The 22,383-nt window shown below is 36.0% G+C and overlaps 1 protein-coding gene across 6 annotated transcripts in view; it reads left to right on the plus strand.

Moving 5' to 3' along the window:
• SMC5 (structural maintenance of chromosomes 5) overlaps positions 1–22,383 on the plus strand; it is a 112,833-nt gene that overhangs the window by 78,334 nt on the left and 12,116 nt on the right. For all 6 annotated transcript variants that reach the window (XM_019934701.3, XM_019934702.3, XM_033858159.2 and 3 more), the window contains 6 exons: positions 3,326–3,420; positions 4,063–4,195; positions 6,855–7,028; positions 8,303–8,472; positions 10,990–11,113; positions 11,450–11,572. In XM_019934701.3, coding sequence (XP_019790260.1) covers positions 3,326–3,420; positions 4,063–4,195; positions 6,855–7,028; positions 8,303–8,472; positions 10,990–11,113; positions 11,450–11,572 — 819 coding nt within the window. The remainder of the gene's footprint in view (positions 1–3,325; positions 3,421–4,062; positions 4,196–6,854; positions 7,029–8,302; positions 8,473–10,989; positions 11,114–11,449; positions 11,573–22,383) is intronic.

Raw genomic sequence — 22,383 nt, forward strand, 5'->3', positions numbered from 1 at the left:
TCCCCAGAACTACCATCACCAGTGTCCTCGTCTGCACAGTGAGCCACAGACACCCCCCCCCCAACCTCTGCAGGAGACCCTCCAATACTAGCAGGTAAGTTTCTTATGAGGTCATCGCTTTTTTACCTGGGTCCTGGTGCACGCAAGACCCTGTGTGTGCCCTCCAAAAATGGAGTTTGTTTCCCCCAGTGCTGTGGAATTCCTGCAATCAAATCCCGCTGGCCTTCAAAGCCACATTCTCTGGGGGCTCCTCCTCCTGTTGCCAGACCCCCAGGCTGGGGAGCCTGACGTGGGGCTCAGAACTTTCACTCCTGTGGGAGAACTTCTGTAGTATAATTATTTTCCAGTTTGTGGGTCACCCACCCAGCAATAATGGGATTTGATTTTATCGCCATTGCACTGTTCCTACCATCTTGTTGTGGCTTCTTCTTTGTCTTTGCATACAGGGTATCTTTTTTGGTAGGTTCCAGCATTTTTTTGTCAGAGGTAGTTCAGCAGTTAGTTGTGATTTTGGTGTTTCCGTAAGAGGGGGTGAGCTCACTCCTTCTACTCCGTCTTGTCTTCTCCTGCTTTATTATTTCTCCATAGCAAAGTACAGGTGGTTTTGCTATAAGCAATATATAATTCCTAAAAATTACTGTACTGCAGAATTGTATAATAAAAACCCACAGGGGCTATGGTGTGGAGGGGGGAAGCACAGCTTTACATATGTTAAATTATTAAGAAATATGCAGATACAATAAATGTGCTTTTTCTTTTTTATTTGTTTATTGAAGTATGGTTGACTTATAAGTTTCAGGTGTACAGCATAGTAATTTGATGTTTTATGGATTACACAATGTGCAAAATTAGTATGAAATATTGACTGTATTCCTTGTACTGTATGTTACAACCCTGTGCCTTATTGAAAGACCTGAAGTTGGCTTGTGGAAGTAGGCATTGGAAGGGTTCCGTATGTGAATTATGTAGTAGGTAAAATAATTATAAAGCACTTACCTGAAATTGGATGGAAAGTTGTAACACCAGATGTGCTTGAGGGGTGGCTTATAATATGTAGTGAACTCAGGCAGCTGGTAGATGTTTGAGAGGGATGTGTGTGTGTCTGTGTATTTGTGCACAAATTACATCTATTCCTACACAGCTCCATTCAGTTGGGTGCCATTTTTTGCATTCACCTAGAGAAAAGCTTATATTTGTTATGGATATAATTGTACCTAAGCAAATGTGAGAATCACATAATGTTTAAGTTGTCCCCTAATATATAAATTGCTTGGAATAAATTTGTCCTCAAAACAAGCATTACAGTAAAACTATTTTTCTGTTTGTAATTATGTGTGAGGAAATACTTTGAGCCTTTAAAAATATCCTGTTGCTCATGTAACTGCCTAGTAGGTTTAAGAACCATTAATGATTCTCATCATTCTTTCTATATTTATTAGTTGGTATTCTATAAGGAAGAGCTCTTTCTTCTCCATTTATTTAGTCATTATATCATATAAAACTCATAGAATTTTGTTTTATAGATTTTAATCCATTACTATCATTATTTATTTTAATGCTCAAATTGTCCCACATTTGGCCAGTGAGACCTTCAGCTTGACCGCTGTATGTTATTTTACCAACATTTTTTTTTTTGCGGTACACGGGCCTCTCACTGTTGTGGCCTCTCCTGTTGCGGAGCACAGGCTCTGGACGCGCAGGCTCAGCGGCCATGGCTCACGGGCCCAGCTGCTCCGCGGCATGTGGGATCTTCCCGGACCGGGGCACGAACCCGTGTTCCCTGCATCGGAAGGCGGACTCAACCACTGTGCCACCAGGGAAGCCCTTACCAACATATTTTGAGCAGTACTTACTTTTGGGGAGAGCAATGTGTTCACTTATACCTTTACCTTGCTGTGTCTGGGCCTTACAATCAGCCTTTTCCCCAAAGAACCCTAGTTTTTAGAAACCAAGATCTGTGTGTTAGATGTGTGCATTGCTGCTAGTGTCTCATTGCTTCTTAGCCCTTGCATGCAAACCCTTAATTTATATTTATCTGGAGAACAAGAGTGCATAAGTGCACCATGAATTCACACTGATGCTTCCAATTACAGTCGAACACAACAGGGTACCTTCTACTCTTTCTCCTTTGCATATCTGTAATTTCCTACTGTAGCAGTGAAAAACACCTCCTTCTCCCCCTTATCATCAATTTATTTACTAATTTGTTCAAGTGTAGAGTGCTGTGAAAGTAGTCACAGCATTCTAGGCTGTGAAAGTAGTTTGAACATTGCTAATCTGTGCCACCATGAAATTCCTCCATTCCACCATCCCATCTTGTCTCTCAGCAGTGTTTTATTTTTTTGTGTTTATGTCTTGCACATCTTTTGTTAAATGTGCTCCTAAGTATTTTATGGATTTTTGACACTCTTAGAAATGGATTTCTCAAATTCATTTTTCAGCTGTTAACTGCTAGTACATAGATATAATTTGATACTTTTTCATTTGATCTGTATCTTGTGACACTATTGAATTCACTTCCTGAATTCTAGTAGTTGCTTTATAGATTCCACAGGACTTTCTGTGTAGAAAATCATACCCTTGCAAATAGATCTTTTTACTTGTTCCTTTTTAATCTTTTACCTCTTTATTGTGCTTCACCTCATTGTCTAGTACCTCTAGGACAATGTTGAAAAGAAGTGGTGTGATTTGATACCCCTGCTTATTCCCAGACTTAGGGGGAAAGCACTCAATATTCCACAATTAAGTATTATGTCTGCTGTATACTTATCATAGATGCCCTTTACCAGGTGGAGGAAATTTCTTTCTATTCCTAGTTTGCTGAAAATCATATGGCTTTTGTACTTTATTCTGATAATACAATAACTTGGATTGATGTAGCATTCAAAATCAACCAATCTCACATCCCTGGGATAAATTCTACTTGGTCATGTATATTGCTGGATTCTGTTTACTAATATTTTGTTAAGGATTTTTGTATATGTGTTCATGAGGGATATTGTAATACTTTTGTCAGGATTATACGGGAATCATAAAATGACTTGTCCCTTCCTTTTTGTTCTGAAAAGGTTTTTGGTATTACTGCTTCCTTATCTGTTTGATAGAATTTATCGGTGGAAATAAAAAAAGAAATGTACTCTTTGTGAAAACACATAGCTACAATATCATCACACTAAAAAATTTTCTTATAAGTACCATTAAATAGCTAGTCAGTGTTCAAATTTCTGATCGTCCCATGAATGCCAGTAAGAATACCATAACTTTAAAAATTCTTTTGATTGAGTATATGGTAATTAAGGTAATATTTTCTTTTCCTTATATTAAGGTTCGTGACCATAAAAAATTAAGAGTGAATGCTGTTATTGCTCCTAAGAGTTCATATGCAGACAAAGCACCTTCACGGCCATTGAATGAACTTAAGTAAGTCTTGAAAATATTATTAGAACTAAGCTGTTACTTTGAATATTGAATAATCATTTCTCTCAAATATATTTTAATTATTTCTTTGTCACATAAATATGTTTTTTATAGGCTGTATTATTCCCTTTTAGGATCTCTTCCTAAGTCTAAAATAAGGAAAAATCTAGGCCCAGGAACAGACCATGGTATCAGTTAGTATATGATGGTGATTTTTTAAATCAGTGGAATAATATTGGACTACTTAGTAAAAGCTACTAAAATAGTTGGTTAGTTATTGGGAAAATAAAAGGGTAAATCATCACTTCATAATATAAAAATAATTTCCAGAAGGATTAAATGGAAAAACTGCAATTATAAAACAGCTATAAGTAAATAAAGTCTTAATTCTGTATAAAAGCAATGGTAGAAGCAACAAAAGAAGAGATTAATGGTTTGTAATTATAAATATTAAACTTTTCTGACAAGGAAATAAATCTGAATATTAATCACTTAATATTAAGTGACTAAACTATACAAAGAAAATACTTTCTGTACCATTGTTAATTTATTTTTTATTTATTGTTTAGTCACCACATGTCAACTAGGATTTTTTTTTAAATGATATTTTAAGAAGAAAAACCTAATAGTTGCTTTTCCTTTCAGACAATATGGATTTTTCTCTTATTTGCGAGAGTTATTTGATGCACCTGATCCTGTCATGAGTTACCTCTGCTGCCAGTATCACATTCATGAAGTTCCTGTAGGAACTGAAAGAACCAGAGAAAGAATTGAACGGGTAAGAAAGTACTGAATCAGTACCAAAAATGTAGTTTTGTTAAAACTTCTTAGCTTAAAGTCAAGGAAAACTTGTAATTTAAAGAAACATGCCATTGTTTTTAACCATACAGAAATTATCTTGGTATTTTCCATTTTTAATATGACATAGGACAGTGAATGTTGACTAATACTTGACGACAGGAGTGGTGTGGAGTTACCTAGAGCAGGGGTCCCCGACCCCCAGGCCGCACACACAGCAGGAGGTGAGCGGTGGGCAACCGAGCGAAGCTTCATCTGCCGCTCCCCATTTCTCCCCATCGCTTGCATTACTGCCTGAATCATCCCCCCCACCCACCCAGCCCAGGTCTGTGAAAAATTGTCTTCCATGAAACTGATCGCTGGTGCCAAAAAGGTTGGGGACCACTGACCTAGAGTAAATAAATAACTTAATACATGTAGGGTAGTTAAGTTAAAACCTGAAGAGACACGTGGCTCTCTTATGTGATTCTGCCTTGCTTGACAAACATTTGTTCAAACATTAACGGTTTAGTCATTTAAATTCTTGTATTATGTTTTTCAGACAAATTATACTTTAGGATGGTAGGCTAGGATATGTAACTGCTTTGGTAAGCCCTCCCCTTAAAGTTTCCATTTAAGATTATCTCATGTGAATGACCACCCCTTAATAGGATTTCATTTTCCTGTCTAGTACAGCTACATAAACTCTTAAGTTCCTATATTCTGCTAATGCTGCTTGGAGTTTTCTTCTCCTTACAAGTAATCTCTAAGACTCCAAACCACCTTCATTGCTTTTATCAAAGGGAGAAACAGGGAAGAAGTCTCCTCTAGAAAAGATTTTTCCTTAATACCAAGTTGCCATATTAATACTGCTTGTAGGACCCAATTACAGACCTAACTGCTATTTATAATAGTGAACTTATTAGAGAATGTGTTTTAAATTTTTTAACAACCATTCTACAAGTATCCCTAGGATATTCATTTGTAATTTCGGGGCCTCTATATACCTCATTAACAGAAGATAGAAATGGGGGCTCATTACTAACCCATTTTGCACAGACAAGCCATTATTACTTGTGGTAAGTTGCCTGTGTCTTTGATTAAAAATTATATTATGGTGACCATTTTGGGAAACCAAAAATACAACTCTCCATGTGGGTGTACCTCTGTCTTTGGTCTTCATAGATGGGGTTTAAAAAAAGAGGACAAGACTATATACATAGACCAATCCAATTTCTGTCATAACTTCAGAGGTAGGTAGGGTGCTATCTCTGAAGCTTAGGATAGTAGGTATTCTTTACTATTGCAGAAAGACTATAGAAAATTTGGTAAGGGCTTTCATAGCTTTACTTTGGGGCAGAAAGGAGCAATACTGCACTTGGAAAATCCTTTCACTTTTTGAACAGTGCTTCAAGTTGATTTTTATGCACTTTTTAACATTTTGGTTAAGTCATCTAGAGAGCTTTAACTCTACTGTCTGTACTAGAAAAATAACATTGTATATAGTAAAGCAAAGTCAGACACCTAATAAAGCCCTTGACATTGTCTTAGCCATCTTTCAGAAGATACAAACCTTCACTGAGGAAATTCACTGTCTTAATGTTTCATGTCTACCTAATGACAAATAATGGCTATATTTCTTCCTTAGAATAAAAATAACATTCTTTAGTGTAAGTTTTGCTTTATTATCAAGTCCTGACATTTTAGATTCTGTAAATGATTATGCTCTATTTATGCAGTTGTTCTCGTTAATTTCCAAGGCTGGTCTCTGGTTAAATTGTCTGCTGACCTCCTTAGCTTAACAATGTTCTTTTTGCTGAGAGCACTCCCACCATCTGTCAGTTTCAATTTGCTTAAAACTTATTTTCATGAAATGTGGGTAGGCTAACCTCATCTAGGCTTTCCCTTCATTTCAAATTATTCAGCATTTGTGGATACCAGTTTATACCCTATTAAACTAAGTATGCTTAAATATGTCTTATCTCTTCACTTAAACTTCTAGAGAGAAACAAGCCACAAGAATACTGGTAGTAAACCTTTAGAGATTGGAAAAAACTACAGCAGCCTATTCTTTATAAATAACAGTAACAGATCCAATGTTAGGGTGTTTAGAATGTGCATTAGTTTATGAAACTCCTTAAATAAATTCTTGAGAGAAAAGATCTCCAAAAAATGCAAAGTCTTTGAAGTCCTTGAAAAGTGTGTGCAGTAAGTATTCCCCAAATATACAGGAATTAAATATAAAATTATGTATCTTTGAACAATATAACTGAGGGGAGGGGAGAGTAAATGTGTTAGTTAAGATAACACAGTTCAGTCTACAGGGAAGTTGACTCCTGGTATCTCTTCTGTAGATAAAGTCCCAAAAGTACACTTACTTGGGAGAGATTGTATAGTGAAGTAGAAGTATAGCCAACTTTGGTGGTTGTTTTGGTTTTCTCCCAGTTCTCTCTTTCTTAGTGTTGTTTTCCCAAATAATAACCTGAGTTTTATCACTCACCTTTTTAGAGATGTTGGGTACATTTTTTAAAAACTAAAGTATATCCTAGTATATTTTGATCTTCTAAAATTCATGAGATCTGTATTTTTAATATTTTAGTCCTTTTAAAAATGTCATAATTATTCTTAGATGTGCACTGAATGCGTATTTTACATTATAGGTAATACAAGAAACCCGATTAAAACAAATTTATACAGCAGAAGAAAAGTTTGTGGTGAAAACTTCTTTTTATTCAAACAACGTTATTTCTAGTAACACATCACTAAAAGTAGCCCAGTTTCTCACAGTCACTGTGGATCTAGAGCAAAGACGACACTTAGAAGAACAGCTAAAGGTTGGTCATTTAAAAAAAAATTTTTTTTTAATTGAAGTACAGTTGATTTACAGTGTTGCATTAGTTTCTGGGGTACAGCAAAGTGATTCAGCTATAGATATATACTTTTTCATATTCTTTTCCATTGTGGTTTATTACAGGATATTGAATATAGTTCCCTGTGCTATATAGTAGGACCTTGTTGTTTATACATTCTACCTATAATAGTTTGCATCTGTTAATCCCAAACTCCCAATCCATCCATCCCCTGCCTCCCCCTTTCCCTTGGCAATCCCATATCTGTTCTCTATGTCTATGAGTGTGTTTTGTAAATAAATTTGTGTCATATTTTAGTTTCCACGTATAAGTGATATATGGTATTTATCTTTCTCTTTCTGACTTCACTTATAATCTCTAGGTCCATCCATGTTGCTGCAAATGGCATTATTTTGTTCTTTTTTATGGCTGAGTAGTGTTCCATTGTATGTATGTACCACATCTTCCTTATCCATTCAGCTGTTGATGGACATTTAGGTTGTTTCCATGTCTTGGCCATTGTAAATAGTGCTCCTATGAACACTGGGGTGCATGTATTTTTCAAATTATAGTTTTGTCTGGATATATGCCCAGGAGTGGGATTGCTGGATCATATGGTAACTCTGTTTTTAGTTTTTTGAAGAACCTCCATACTGTTTTCCATGGTGGCTGCACCAAGTTGCATTCCCACCAACAGGGTAGGAGGGTTCCCTTTTCTCCACACCCTCTCCAGCATTTTTGATGACCATTCTGACTGGTATGTGGTGGTACCTCGTTGTGGTTTCACTTTGCAGTTCTCTAATAATTAGCAATGTTGAACATCTTTTCATGTGCCTATTGGCCATCTGTTTATCTTCTTTGGAGAATACCTATCTAGGTCTTCTGCCCAATTTTTGATTGGATTATTTTTGAGTTATATGAGCTGTTTGTATATTTTGGAAATTAAGCTTTTGTCAGTTGCATCCTTTGCAGATGTTTTCCCCTAGTCCGTAGGTTGTCTTTTCGTTTTATGGTTTCCTTTCATGTGCAAAAGCTTGTAAGTTTAAGTCCCATTTGTTTATTTTTGCTTTTATTTCTTATTGCCTTGGGAGACTGACTTAAGAAAACATTGGTATGATTTATGTCAGAGAATGTATGGTGTTATGTCTTATATCTAAGTTAAAGATTGGTTATTTTGAGTATTAATAAAGAATATTAACTGGAGTTATAATACGTTAGCCTGTTTTTTAAATATACTAACAATATTGCATATTCCATAGGAAATTAATAGAAAATTGCAAGCAGTAGAATCAGGGTTGATTGCCTTACATGAGACAAACAAACATCTAGAACACAAAGATAATGAACTTAGACAAAAGAAGAAGGAGCTTCTTGAAAGGAAAACCAAGAAAAGACAACTGGAACAAAAAATTAGTTCCAAACTAGGAAGGTATCTTTCAGCCTATTTTGGGGTAAGGGGGCTGGGTGGGTGGTACAAAAGCACTATAAGGATATTGTTAGTTATACGTTGTAATGACACAATTCCCACCAGCACTCTGCGTACAATTTCTCTCTCAAACTTACACCCTCCTACCCAAAACATGGGACAAAGGGAGGTGAATCTTAAGTGTTGTGAGTTTTTCTGTTCCCTGATCTGCTGTTCTCATCCCTGGACCCCTTTCTGTTCTTAAAAATTATTGAGGACCTTGAGGAAGTTTTGTTTCTATGGATTATATCTATTGATATTTACCAAATTAATTAGAAATTAAATTCATTAAAATGATAATAAAGCCATACATTAACATATTTATGAAAAAGTTTTCCAAACAAAATACATTTAGCAAGAAGAATGACATTGTTTTTACATTTTTGTAAATCTCTTTAGATGAAGTTAGTTGTTTTTCATATGTGCTTCTGCATTCACTGGGTTGTGAGATGTTTTGGTTGAAGTATATGAAGAAAATCTGGCCTCACATAGATATGCAGCTGGAAAAGGGAGAAGTGCTTTAATAGACTTTTCAGTGTATGTATTATAAAAACTTGCCAAGGTGTGGTTTGTGAAAGTTTAATTGCAACATGGAATGTGACCTCATCAGTGAAGTTGTGCACTCCTACATTACGTTAAGTGCATCATTCACCCATGAATGACTTTGTTACTTTATGCTAGCTTACTGTGAGAGCCCAGGCAATTGTTCTCAGAACTTATTGTTTATTTTGAATTTAGATATTTTATAGAAACTTGGAATATATAAGATGGGATAAAAGCTATTAGGGTGTTCAGTCTAGGGGAAAGGAACTGTGGCTTCCAGTTTCAAGGCTTTTCCCATGTCCTGTCATGACACAGCACAGACCTTTCTGTTGTGATTGTTCTTTTATGCTTCTTTGCTATAGAATAAAAATATAGATATCAATAACATAATAAATGACAGCTCAGTCTTGAATAAGGTACAAGTTTACCTTGATCTAATATAATGTTTCTAAACACATTCATAAATTAAATATTTAAAATGCTTTAAGAAAAAAAATTTTAAGCAAACAATTGCCCATTAACTTTTGTTTAAAAAGTCAGTAATGTACCTTGGTTGCTTAAAGCAAGATATAGCTATTTAGTCTAACTGACTGCCTAGAATTTTTTTCTACTTTAACCCTTCACTTCTGTCGTCAGTCATCTATAAGACATTTACTGTTGGACTGCTGTATTGAACTCATTGTCTAAAGCGAAACTTTCTCCTCATAAAGTAATGTTGATTTTTGTAGTGCAGTAACCTTTCATAATCATTGTCATCCTGCTGTCTCATACCTCCAGTTACTCACTTTGGAATACTGCAGTGGTGACATGGTTAGTGGTCTCTACTTGACTAGTCTCCTTCTCTGTTCAGTGCATCCAGAATACTGTCATCCAGTTTATCTTCTTTTCACGTTCCTACCCCCTTCAAGAATATCTTATAGCTCCCTACCTTTACTACATAAAATTTAATTAAATACTGCTTTCTTTTAGATTGGCTTTCACGTTTTTCAAAATCTTATTTCACTCCACCCATTCTAATTTCCTCCCTGTCTTCACCAAAGTCTCTTCATGTACCATTCAGTCCACTCTCTGCAGCATCCACTGAACTTATTCATTCTTGTTTATTATTGCTTCCATCGTTTGTTCTTGATTTTTCCCTTGAGGCAACATGATGTAGTGGAAAGACTTGGACTTTGATGTCAAACAAACACATCTTACAATTTAGTATCTGGGATCTTAGGTAACAACTTCTGAGCCTTAGTTTCTTCATCTTAAAGAGCAAAGTATTAACCTTTAGGATTGTTGTATTGCCTTTTCATTATATATATTTTTTACCTGTTAATCAGATCTCCACAGTTAAGCTCCATAAGGGAAGGGACTATATTTATAAATATAGTCTTAAAGAGCAAAGTATTAACCTTTAGGATTGTTGTATTGCCTTTTCATTATATATATTTTTTACCTGTTAATCAGATCTCCACAGTTAAGCTCCATAAGGGAAGGGACTATATTTATAAACAATGTTTATCAGTTATGGGCCAGACACTATACTAAGTGTGTTGCATAATTTGCCTTTTTTTAGTATTCACCAGAGCCCAGTGGAGAAGTACTATTATTATTTACAGTTTATAGATGAGGAAACTGAAGCTCAGAGAAGGAAGTTGTTCAGTTGTATCGCTCATTAGTGGCAAAGAGGAAATTTAAATCCATCTTTCTGATTCCAGATCCTATACCATTAGCCACTAGCATTACCTAGACTATGCTGGGCACATACTCTATCTCAAAAAATATTTTCAATCTTGAGTGGTTACACAAAATGATTGTTTAACCTAGAAGCTAGCAGTTAACATCTGAGTAGCATTGCTAAATAGCCCACCCATAAAGCAGCAGGGGGCCTAAGAATTTGGGCTCAATCCTTGTGTTTTCTCTGATTTCCACATCATTATGCATTTCATACAGTTTAAAGCTGATGGAACAGGATACTTGCAACCTTGAAGAGGAAGAACGAAAAGCAAGCACCAAAATCAAAGAAATAAATGTTCAAAAAGCCAAACTTGTTACTGAATTAACAAACCTGATAAAGGTAAGCCATTTTCTTAATTTTAGTCATATTTTTTTTGTTGCAGGTCGACAGCAAAATCTTAGCAAGAGATTGTATTGTTGGACATTTCTCATTATAGATCAGTAAATTGGTTTAAAGCACTCATTAAGCTAAATTATTTTATTCCAGATGACTCAAATATACAAGAAAACTTTAAAATTCTCTTAGAATAAAATTATAAAAAGAATTATTTGAGAGAGGTATCAGTCACATTAGAAAAATGTTATTTTTTTCATGGTTTATAATTTTGTTTTTTAAAAGAAACTGTATTGTTTTTCTTAGTTGTAAAACAAACTCATAGGGGTTTTTTATTCCTAGATTTGTACTTCTTTGCATATACAAAAAGTAGATTTAATTCTTCAAAATACTACAGTGATCTCCGAGAAGAACAAATTAGAATCAGATTATATGGCTGCTTCATCACAGCTACGTCTCACAGAGGTAAAATGTTTGTTTTTATTTTTTATTTTGGGGCTTCAGACCAGTTTGAAAATGTGTGTGTGTGGGGGGGGGGGTGTATGTATATACACACACACACACACACATATATATATATATATATCATGCCTTGCAATATGCAGTTTTTTTATGCTCTTTAATTTACAAATTTAATGCATCCTGCTGATGAGGAAGCAATATTTGAAACCCTTTGTACGTATTCTGCATTTTATGTTATTTGATTGGGGGAGGTGTGGTAATAATCAAAAAAGAGAATTAGAGTCCCTGATTTAGTCACTTGAAGACCAAAGTCTCATGTCTGCTTTCTTAACCAATATAAATTATAGTTGTTACTGTTACCAAGCAGCAACTAGTAGCTTTTATTGCAGTTTGTATCCCATAAAGTAAACTGCAGATCAGTTCTAATCAACACTGAGAGTGGCCTTAGTGTGTAATCTTGGTGATTTAACCTTCTGTTAATACCTGTGAAACGATGATAAATATCGAAATAGTGGGGGGTTGGGGGTGCTGTACTAAGTTAACATAAATTCCAAAGAAGAACTAGCAACAAAATGAGTTAGTATAACAGTGGGATAGTTTTTGAGTCTTTCAAATCCTTTCCCAAAAACAGAAGAGCAACTAGGATAACATAACAGTTAACAAACAACCCATGGACAACATATACAACAAACCAAGCTTTAAGGTATCCCTATAGGTGTACTGCAGTATATTCTCACACTTAACCACCCAGGGTTAACATCAGGCTAGTTAAGGGCTTAGTCCCCAATAAAACTACCCTTACTTCAAATGCTAGCTGCAAGTTCAGAGGTCCCCAGGCCACCTGCACTTCTGACTAATTGGCTACAAATTCAAGAGCTCTTATGACTCCCCCAGGTTCTGTAATTAACTAGAGTGACTCACAGAACTGAAGAAAAGGCTATATTTAACAATTACAGTTTTATTATAAATGATACAAATCCCTACTAGTCAAATGAAGAGACATGTAGGGTGAGGTCTGGGAGGGTCCTGAACACAGTTTCTGTACACTTTTCTGGTGAAATCAGGATGTGTCACCCTCCTACCATCAGTGTGTTCACTAACCAAGAAGCCTCTATGGAGCTTCAGTGTTCAGGACATTTATTGGGGTTGCATTACCTAGGCATGATTGATTGGATCATTGGCCATGTGGTTGAACTCAATCTCCAGCCCTTCTCCCTGGAATTCAAGAGATTGGGAGGACAATAGTAAGACTCAAAGCCCCAGCCCTCCCCTCTAGTCACATGATTTGTCTTTCTGGCGTTGCCTTCGCCCATCCTGAGTCACTCCTTAGCATAGTAAAGTCAGGTGTGATCCTAGTAGGGGCCCATGAAAAACAAAGACAGACACTCCTATCACTCAGATAATTCCTAGGGTTTTAGAGTCTTCCTCCCAAGAACCAGGGACAAACATCAGTCAAATTCTATATTTTACAACACCTGTGAACTCCAAACTATAGGTGGGTGAGATCAAATCAGCAGCAGCATCAAGACTGGTGTGGTATCAGAAAGTATGTGGTAAGAAGCAGAGGGAAGGCTCCAAGAATCCAAAAATCAAGTCACCAACAGGTACTCATCTCTAAAGAAAAGAGGCCCCATTTGGTGTGGAAAGTTCAGCAGACCAATTTGAGAGCAGCTGAAACTGGGAGGTGACCATAGACTCAAGAAAGGTCAGGTGGCACTGGGGTGGTGGTTTAGGCCCTGTGAGCTCTCAAATTAACCGAAACTGCTTTGCAGAACAAAGCTGCTTACTGAGGAGAACTAGAACTACAGGATAGACTAAGGAGATAGTAAGCATGTATCATGTGATTATAAGGCTGACACAGCTAAAGGCACAACAGTCTAAACATGGGAGAAGGGAGACAGTGTAAGTAAAATGGAATATATTTGCTGATTGTCCTATAGGTACTATCAGGAAATAAAAGGATACTACTTAAGATTAGATGCTTTGGGAGAGGGAAATGAGGGAGAATTTCAATATTGTTTATAGTAGGAACCAGTATCTCAGAAAAGATATTAAGGCCGTAAAGATATTGTATAAGATATTTTGCACATAAATAATCTTTCAAATAAAAATAGCTTTCCTGGGCTTCCCTGGTGGTGCAGTGGTTGAGAGTCCGCCGGCCGATGCAGGGGACGCGGGTTGATGCCCCGGGAAGATCCCACATGCTGCGGAGCGGCTGGGCCCGTGAGCCATGGCCGCTGAGCCTGCGCGCCCGGAGCCTGTGCTCCACAACTGGAGAGGCCACAGCAGTGAGAGGCCCGCGTACCGCAAAAAAAAAAAAAAAAAAAAAAGTAGCTTTCCTTAAATGCCAACAATAGATGAAAAAGGGAGAAGGGGACAATATAAAACAGATTACATCACTGAAGATTAGATATTTAATTTATATACATATTAAGACAACACAATGGCAGAACTTAGGCCAAACATCAATCATATCATTAAATATAAATGGAGACAATTTATCTTTTTTAAAAATTTTTTGAAGTAAATTCCAATACTATGCATAATATGAGAGGCACATCTAAAAGAAAGAGACTCAAAAAGGTTTAAAATGAAAGGACAATGAGCACAAGGGATCTTTTGGGGTCAAAAAGGCTCAAAATATTAATCAAAAATATATGATAAACCTATTGATTTCATAATTGATGCTTAAAATATTAATGGTCACCTTTGGAGGATATTAGGGAACAAGCTCATGATTTTCAAAAATGGCAAAGAGAATCTAGCATTTATGCTGTCTTTTTTATGTGAACTATTTAGGATAAACAAATGAGATGGGGAAGTTTTTCTTTACAGAAGTATTTCAGTTAATAAATGCAGAAGGAAAAAAAAGAAAGAAAAGAAAAGATGCAAATGGAATTATAGTGTTAGAATATCACCACCTTGTAGCTGCTAATGAATCAGTGGATCACATTAGCTGCTAACATCACAAAAAGATAGATAGCCAGATATTTATTTATGTGTATCCTGATTGATGGAAGGACATAACACAACACCATCTATGAACTAATGTTGTGAAAAAAATCAAATTTCAACCCGATTAAACCTCTAGAACAAGGTTTCTCAATCTCAGCACTATGAATATTTTGAACTGGATAATTCTTTTTGTGGGGGGCTGTCTTTACCAGCATCCCTGGCCTCTATTTGCTAGATGCCAGTAGTACACCATTCCCTCAGCTGTGACAACCAAAAATATTTCCAGACACTGCCCTGGGGAGCAGAATTGCCCCCATTCAGAACCATTGCTCTAAAACTACCAGTTTACAGGAAATACAGGAGAGCAAAAAATATGCTAAATGACTCCACAGGAATACAGTCAGCAAAATCTAGAACGTAAGGGACTATATAGGGACAAATCATTTACTTTAGCGCTGTCCAATAGGAATATAGTGCAAGCTGTATGTCATTATAAAGTCTCTAGTGACCAAATTTTAAGAAGTAAAAAGAAATAGGTAAAATTATCTATCCATTTAATAGTATATTTAACTCAGTAAATTAAAATGTTATTTCAACATGTAATCAATACTGGAAAATTATTGAGATATTTTACAATTTTATAATAAGCACTCAAAATACTGTAATAAATACTTACATCTGAATTTAGATGATAAATTTTCATCACAAATATTAGATTTTATAAAACTTAAGAGTTGCAAAAGTAAATTCATATACTCAGATTATTCTAAACATTTTCTGGTGGCTAAAGTGAGTATTGATTTTAAATTATTTTAAATTAAAAATTTAGTCTCTCAGAACTCTAGTCACATATGACTTGTGCCTTACTTTATTGGGCAGTGCAGTACTGTAACTAAGATAAAAAGGGGAGAGGAAATGTATAAGCTAAAAGGGACTTAAAAAACGTACTAACCAAATACTATGTGTGGACATTATTTTGATCCTGATTTGAGCAAAGCAACTACTTAAAGAAGAAGTTCTAAGAAATGGAATTTTGAATATTGACTTAATATCTGATAATATTAGAGTTTACTGACAGTATTTTTTAAGTTTGATAATGTGGTTATGGATTTTTTTATCTTTTAGAAATACATTGCCGTAATATTTACAAAGAAAATAATGTTTGGAATTGCTTCAAAATAATCCAGGGAGGGGGCCACATGGGGAGCGAGTGGGGATGGTCATGAGTTGAAAATTGTTGAAGAAGCTGGATGGTAGATACATAAAGGTTTATTATACTGTTCTCGCTCCTGTTTCATATATTTCTACATTTCCCATAATAAAAAGTAAATGTTTCCATTCTTGGCCATGATGAAACAGGGGCTCAGTTTACCCTCTTATTTTAAACCACTAAAAGATGGGACAAAGTATATGAAACGAAGATTTTCAGACATTGAATAACAGGCAGCACAGGACAGTGATTCCGTAAGAGAAGGGAAAACAGAACCAGGTGAGCTCTACAATTGCCTTAATTAGCTTATTGCCTGGAGAGTTTCCAGGCCACGATGTAGGGAAGAGGGATTTAATAGGAGAGAGCATAACAGTACAAATCCTACAGACATTAAAAGGATTTGTTCATTGAAATGAACAAATTTCTTAAAAGATACAAGCTGTCAAAGATCACTGAAGAAGGAGCTAATTAGAATAGCCCTATGTTTACTGAAGAAATCATATTTGTAGTTAAAAGTCTTCCCATAAAGAAAACTACAGGCCCAGTGGCTTCACTGTTGAATTCTACCAAGCATTTAAAATAATATCAATTCTACCTAAAGTCTAGAAAAGGTGAAAAGGAAGGGAATACTTGACACATTATATGAGGCCAGCCTTAGATATCAAAACCAGACAAAAGAAAACTACAGACCAATATCTCTCATGAACATAGATGAAGAAATTCTTAATAAAATGTTAGCAAATCAAATTCAGCAGTATATAAGAGTAGTATATCCTAACTAAATGAGTTTATCCCAGAAATACAAGGTTGATTCACTTTAAATCTTTAAATCTCTACTAGAAATGTGCAACAAGGCAAGAAAAAGAGAAGGCTTACATATTGAAAAGGGAGAAGAAACTTGCCCATTTCAGACAAGTATGATCATTTCTGTGGAAAATATTAAGGAATGTACAGAAATGCTTCTAGTTGAATTTAGCAAGGTTGCAGGATACAAGTTTCAATATGTAGAAATCAGTTGTGGTTCCGTCTGCTAGCAGTGAACAATTTGAAACTGAAATTTAAAAATACTGTGTACAATAGCATCAAAAATATTAAGTACATAGGGATGTATATATTTTGGCCAAAAAGTTCATTCGGGTTTATTTGTAAGATGCTACAAAACCCGAACGAACTTTTTGGCCAGCCCGATATATATGACCTATACACTAAAAACTATAAAAGTAAACGGAATTGATTGTGTTCATGGATCAGTGATTCAAGACTTGTTAGAATGTCAGTGCTCCTCCAAATCTGTAGATTCGGTAAAATTCCTAGCAGGGTTTTTGGAAGGGTTTTAGTTTTTGGAAGTTGACAAGCTTATTCTAGAATGCAGTGGGCTTAGAAGAACTTTGAGAAAGAACAAATTGTATGACAGAAACTACCTAATTTTAAGACTTATTACAAAGCTACAGTAATGAAGACACCATTGTATTGGTGTAAAAATAGACATATGGATCAGTGGAACAGAGAATCCAGAAATAGATACACATATATACAGTCAGTTGTTTTTTGGCAAAGATACTGAGGCAATTTAATGTAGAAAGAATAGTTTAACAAATAGTGCTGGGACAATTGAATAGTCACATACAAAAAATGAACCACAACCCTTACCTCATACCATATACAAATGGATCATAGACTTAAATGTAAGAACTAAAGCTATAAAACTTCTTGAAGAAAACATAAGAGAAAATCTTAGTGACCTTAGTTTTGACAAAATAGAATAAATAGAACACTAAAAGCATGAATTATAAAGGGAAAGAAATCAGAAGTTGTACTTCCTCAAAATTAAAAATTTTTCAGTAGACACTGCTAAGGCAGGCTACACACTGGGGAAATGTATTTGCAAAACATACATCTGACAGAGGACTTGTATTTAGATGAAGGGCTCTTACTATGGGCCAGATCTAGCCTAAGGTCTGTTTATGTAAAGTCCCTGCAAGCTAAGAATAGTTTTTGCATTTTTAAAAGCCTCCACCCAAAAAAAGAAGAACATGTAACAGACTGTATGTGGCCCTCAAAACCTAAAATATTTACTTAGTGGCTCTGTATAGAAAACGTTTGCTGACCCCCGATAGATACTATAACAAGAACTCTTAACAATCATCAATATAAGCAAGACAATTCAGTCAAAAAAACAGGCCAAAGATTTAAACATAGTCTTCACTAAAGTATACAGAGAGCAAATGATCACATGAAAAGGTGCCCAACCTTATTAGTCAGTAGGGAAATGTGAATTAAAGCCATAATGAGCTATCACCACAGACCTACTAGAATGATTTAAAATTTTAAGACTGACCAAACCAAAGTGCTGGTGAGGGTGTGGAGCATCTGGCACTTGCATACATTTCTAGTAGAGATTTAAAGTGAATAACCACTTTGGAAGACCACTTGAGAGAGTCTTAAATGCTAAACATATACCTGCCGTGTGAGCCAGCCATTCCTCTCCCAGTATTTACCCAAGAGAAATAAAAGTATATGTCCATGGAAGACTAGTACACAAATGTGTAGCAACTTTCTTTGTAATAGCTAAAAAATATGAAATTCTACAAAATGCAGAATGCTTAGTGACTGAAATAAATCAGTGGTTACCTGCGAAGGGTACAGTGGGATGGATTACAGATGGATACACAGTTGTTGAAGGCGATAGACATGTTCATTATTAGTGGTGATGGTTTCACTGATGTACATATTTGTCAAAATTCATCAAGTTGTACACTTTATGTATGTGCAGGTTATTTATCCATTAGTTACACTTCAGAACTGAAAAATTTAAGGAAAAAACTTATGAAGTCTTTTTTCAAGTATGAAATTTTATATACAAAAGTAAAACGAGTAATATAACATCCATGTGTCCACTGTCTCTTCTAACAGATGTAACACTTCGCCATATTTGTTGCAGGGTTTTAAGACTATTCATGTATTCAGAGTCCCCTTGTACCCTTTCCTATCTATTCTTCTGCTTTGCTAGAATATACTCCTTTCTGGCAGTGGTCTGTACATGATTCACTTTACACTTACCAGAAACAAACGTGTTGTGTAAAAGTGAACTATAGTAGTATCTTTCAGTGGAAAGAGTCTTTAGAGGCTGGGTAGCCATAGGATTGCATAGATGAATGGAAAGATTAAATCAGAGTAGAAGAAGAGCTTCATTATTCTGAAGCCAGCTTCTTCAAAATCTCTGGCTTCTTGAAAAAGCTTATGGCTAGAAGAAATGGGAAAAAACCAAGAATTTTGCTAGCAGGTAAGCATCTTAAAGTATGCAAGCACAAACACACCTAGCCAAAAGGAGCTGAAGGTCAGGTTCCATATCCTAGGGTTGTGGGTAGTTCAGTTTGAGCAAAAGCCGGAGGGTTGGAAGAGGGGAAAGTTCCACCCCACCCAAAGAAAAGGGGTGGAGGAAGACAGGAAGGCAGCGGGTGTAGCAGTAGTCACTCTGAATATGTAGAAGAGATCCGGCAAAGAAACTTGGGTGGCGGGTGTGGGGGTGGGTGCTGGATGTGAAACAAGTTTCCAACGGAGAGCTCATCAGTGTTTACTTCGTGGGAGCATAAGGGAAGTCATCTGCAGATCGTGTGTTCTCTTGGTAAATAATGATAGAGCCCATGCCAAAGTTTCTTCATTGATTGAGCCTGTGAACATGGTTGTTGAGTATGGTGTTATAGAAGAGATTTCATGAAGGAATTGACCCCTTATGCAGATATATGGAGCTTTCCGTCCGGGCACACGAGACAGTATTTGATCCTGCTGCCTGAAGTTTTGTTTTTGAATTAACTGTCAATGAGAACTTAAGAAAACTATGGGTGTCATGTTACATAAGTATCACAAAATCATGTTCACTTTGGAGTAAGCCCTCTCCCAGACTTCAGCCCCTGTTGACATGGTTAGAGATACTCTTCAGCAGCCTTAGTTCACATAGATGTACTAAGATTAGGTGCAAACTGTGACTGATCCATTTTGTTAGTAGTAGCAGAAATAGTAATATTTTGAGTTGAGCTAATTACTCTGGAGAGTAGGAAAGTACTTGTGAGGAGGTTTTGTTTTCAATCTTTGAGTCACTAATTTTTTACAAAGATGGCCACATTATACTGTCTAGAGAAATAATCTGATTAGCTGCGTGTCACTCTAGATTTTGTTACCTGGAAATAATACCCACTCAGTTTTCAGCCTCTTACCATACTCACACACACATCTTGTCAGGTTTTTCCATGCTAATCTTACTTGATACTACCCCTGGCTTTATTTTGTATTTCCTCAACATATTTTGCAGCATGGTTTCCCTTTTTTATATGTTGATCTGAAAGTTATTAAATGCTTTTTATTCATAATTGTCTTACCAACCCTTTTGTAAGGTTCTTTTATTTCTTACACTATGTTTTGATAAGTTTTTTTACTGACTGATCATAGTCACCAACCACACATTTTAAACAGTCAAGAATGATGAGTAAAAGATACAGAGAATAAGTGTTTGGTAGTTCATTTTCTCTTTCATTTGCTCTTTTTCCTTCTCATGTTTGCTGTCACTTACCCATATTTGCTCTTACCTATTCTTCTGCTGTCCTACTGCATTTGAAACAAAAAGAAATCATTTCCTTCCTTCCTTCCCTCCCTCCCCTCCTCCTTTGGACACACTGCAGGTTGTACTAAGGAACCATTACTGCCACTTCAGGGTTTGTCTTTTACCCTGATCATGAAAACAAGTTCACAAAAGAAGACTGACACAAAAATTCAGTAGGGATTGTATTCGTGAAGGAACTTAGGGATAGGGATAACTAACCACCACTGAGTTTCAAACTTCCTCAAATTATTGGAAGGCAAATAGGGGAAAAAGGGTTCCAGACCCATAAAACATCTCCAGAGGTATGTCATTACCTTCTGGAATATTTTTATGACAAGTTAATAAGCTGACTGAATCCAGATATGGAGGGGACAGATGGATGTACAGGTTACTTGGTTTTTTACTTTGGGCAGCGTTCCTAACCACTCCAAGCCTACTGTCTTCAGCCATAGGTATTATGGTACCTAACTTGCAGGGCTATTTGTGATAGTAAATTCAATAATATATATCATGATGCTTAGTGTGTACCTAGCATGAAACCCATATTTCCTTAAGAAGTATAGATTTACATCAGGTTTAATATTACAAGAATTGGAAGTTGTTAAATTTATTTATCCTAATACTAAATTTAGAAATTCTGTGCTTTCATCTAATGTTCTTTCCTCTGCCTGCCTGCTTACTACTCTCCCACAAAAAACAACTTCAGAGGACTTTTTTTTCCAATTTAAATGAGATATATGTATTTGGCGGGAAAAAATCCTTTCCCAAGTAAATAGTATTATTGTCACTGTTTACTATTAGATTGATTGAAATAGAATTTGTAAGCTTGTATATTAAAACGTCAGTGAAGACCACTGATTTCTAAACTTCAAATTCGACGTTAAAATTTTAAGCTGCTTAAAGAAAAGATTAAATACTTTTCATATTTCTAAAATATATATGCAGTCCAATATGAACGAAAACTTATGGTTAACATTTGAATTTGCAATCAATTAAATTGGAATGAAGTTTGATTCTTTTCTTTATATGAAAGGAAAATTGAGGAAGAAATGTTTTTGATCTACAACCAGTTTTTAAGCATAAGTTTATGCTACCTAGAACGTAGTTTAATTCCTTTCACACCAAAATGGCTTTCATTTTGTTTCACTCTTATTTTAATAAATTAAGTAGAATATTTACTGTGTTAAGTTTATGTGCCACATATATTCAGTAAGAAATTCTGTGAACAATCTGATTTTTTCCACTAGAGGGCCCTCTTAGAGAAGGTTTTTCTTGTTTAGTGTCAAGGTATTTCTGTACAACTTTCGTAACAATTGAACTTTATCAAAAGACTTTCAGAGAAAAAAAAAAAAAAGACTTTCAGAGAAAAGATAATACTTACTCATTTCTTTCAGGGTATGTACCTACAGAGTAATCTTTTCTAAGATGTTGGTGGGGGATATTTTGTAAGTTTGCCATTTTCTCCCCTTATGTTTTACACAGATGAACTGTTTCTGTGGCCTTTTAACTGTTAAAGGCTAGATTCTATGAAGAAATGTAAATAAGCCCTTTTCACTAGCCTGAATTTACAGTGTTATCTTATATAATTGGACTCTTTCTGCACCCCACCCCCGCAGAAAAACTCAGTAAGAATTATGGGGTGGGGGAAGAACAGGTGCTATGTGAATAGTGTCACAAACATGTATGTATAGAAACAACATTGTCTCTCTTTTTTTTTTTTTTGGCTGCATTGGGTCTTCATTGCTGCGCGCAGGCTTTTCTCTTATTGCGGCAAGCAGGGTCTACTCTTCGTTGTGGTCCATGGGCTTCTCACTGCGGTGGCTCCTCTTGTTGCGAAGCATGGGCTCTAGGCACAAGGGCTTCAGTAGTTGTGGCTCGCGGGCTTTAGAGCGCAGGCTTAGTAGATGTGGCGCATGGGCTTAGTTGCTCTGCGGCATGTGGGATCTTCCCGGACCAGGGTTCGAACCCGTGTCCCCTGCATTGGCAGGTGGATTCTTAACCACTGCACCACCAGGGAAGCCCTCTGATAAAGATTTTATCAGACATGCCACC

The sequence above is a fragment of the Tursiops truncatus genome, chromosome 6 (assembly GCF_011762595.2).
Source record: "Tursiops truncatus isolate mTurTru1 chromosome 6, mTurTru1.mat.Y, whole genome shotgun sequence".
NCBI classification, from domain to species: Eukaryota; Metazoa; Chordata; class Mammalia; order Artiodactyla; family Delphinidae; genus Tursiops; species Tursiops truncatus.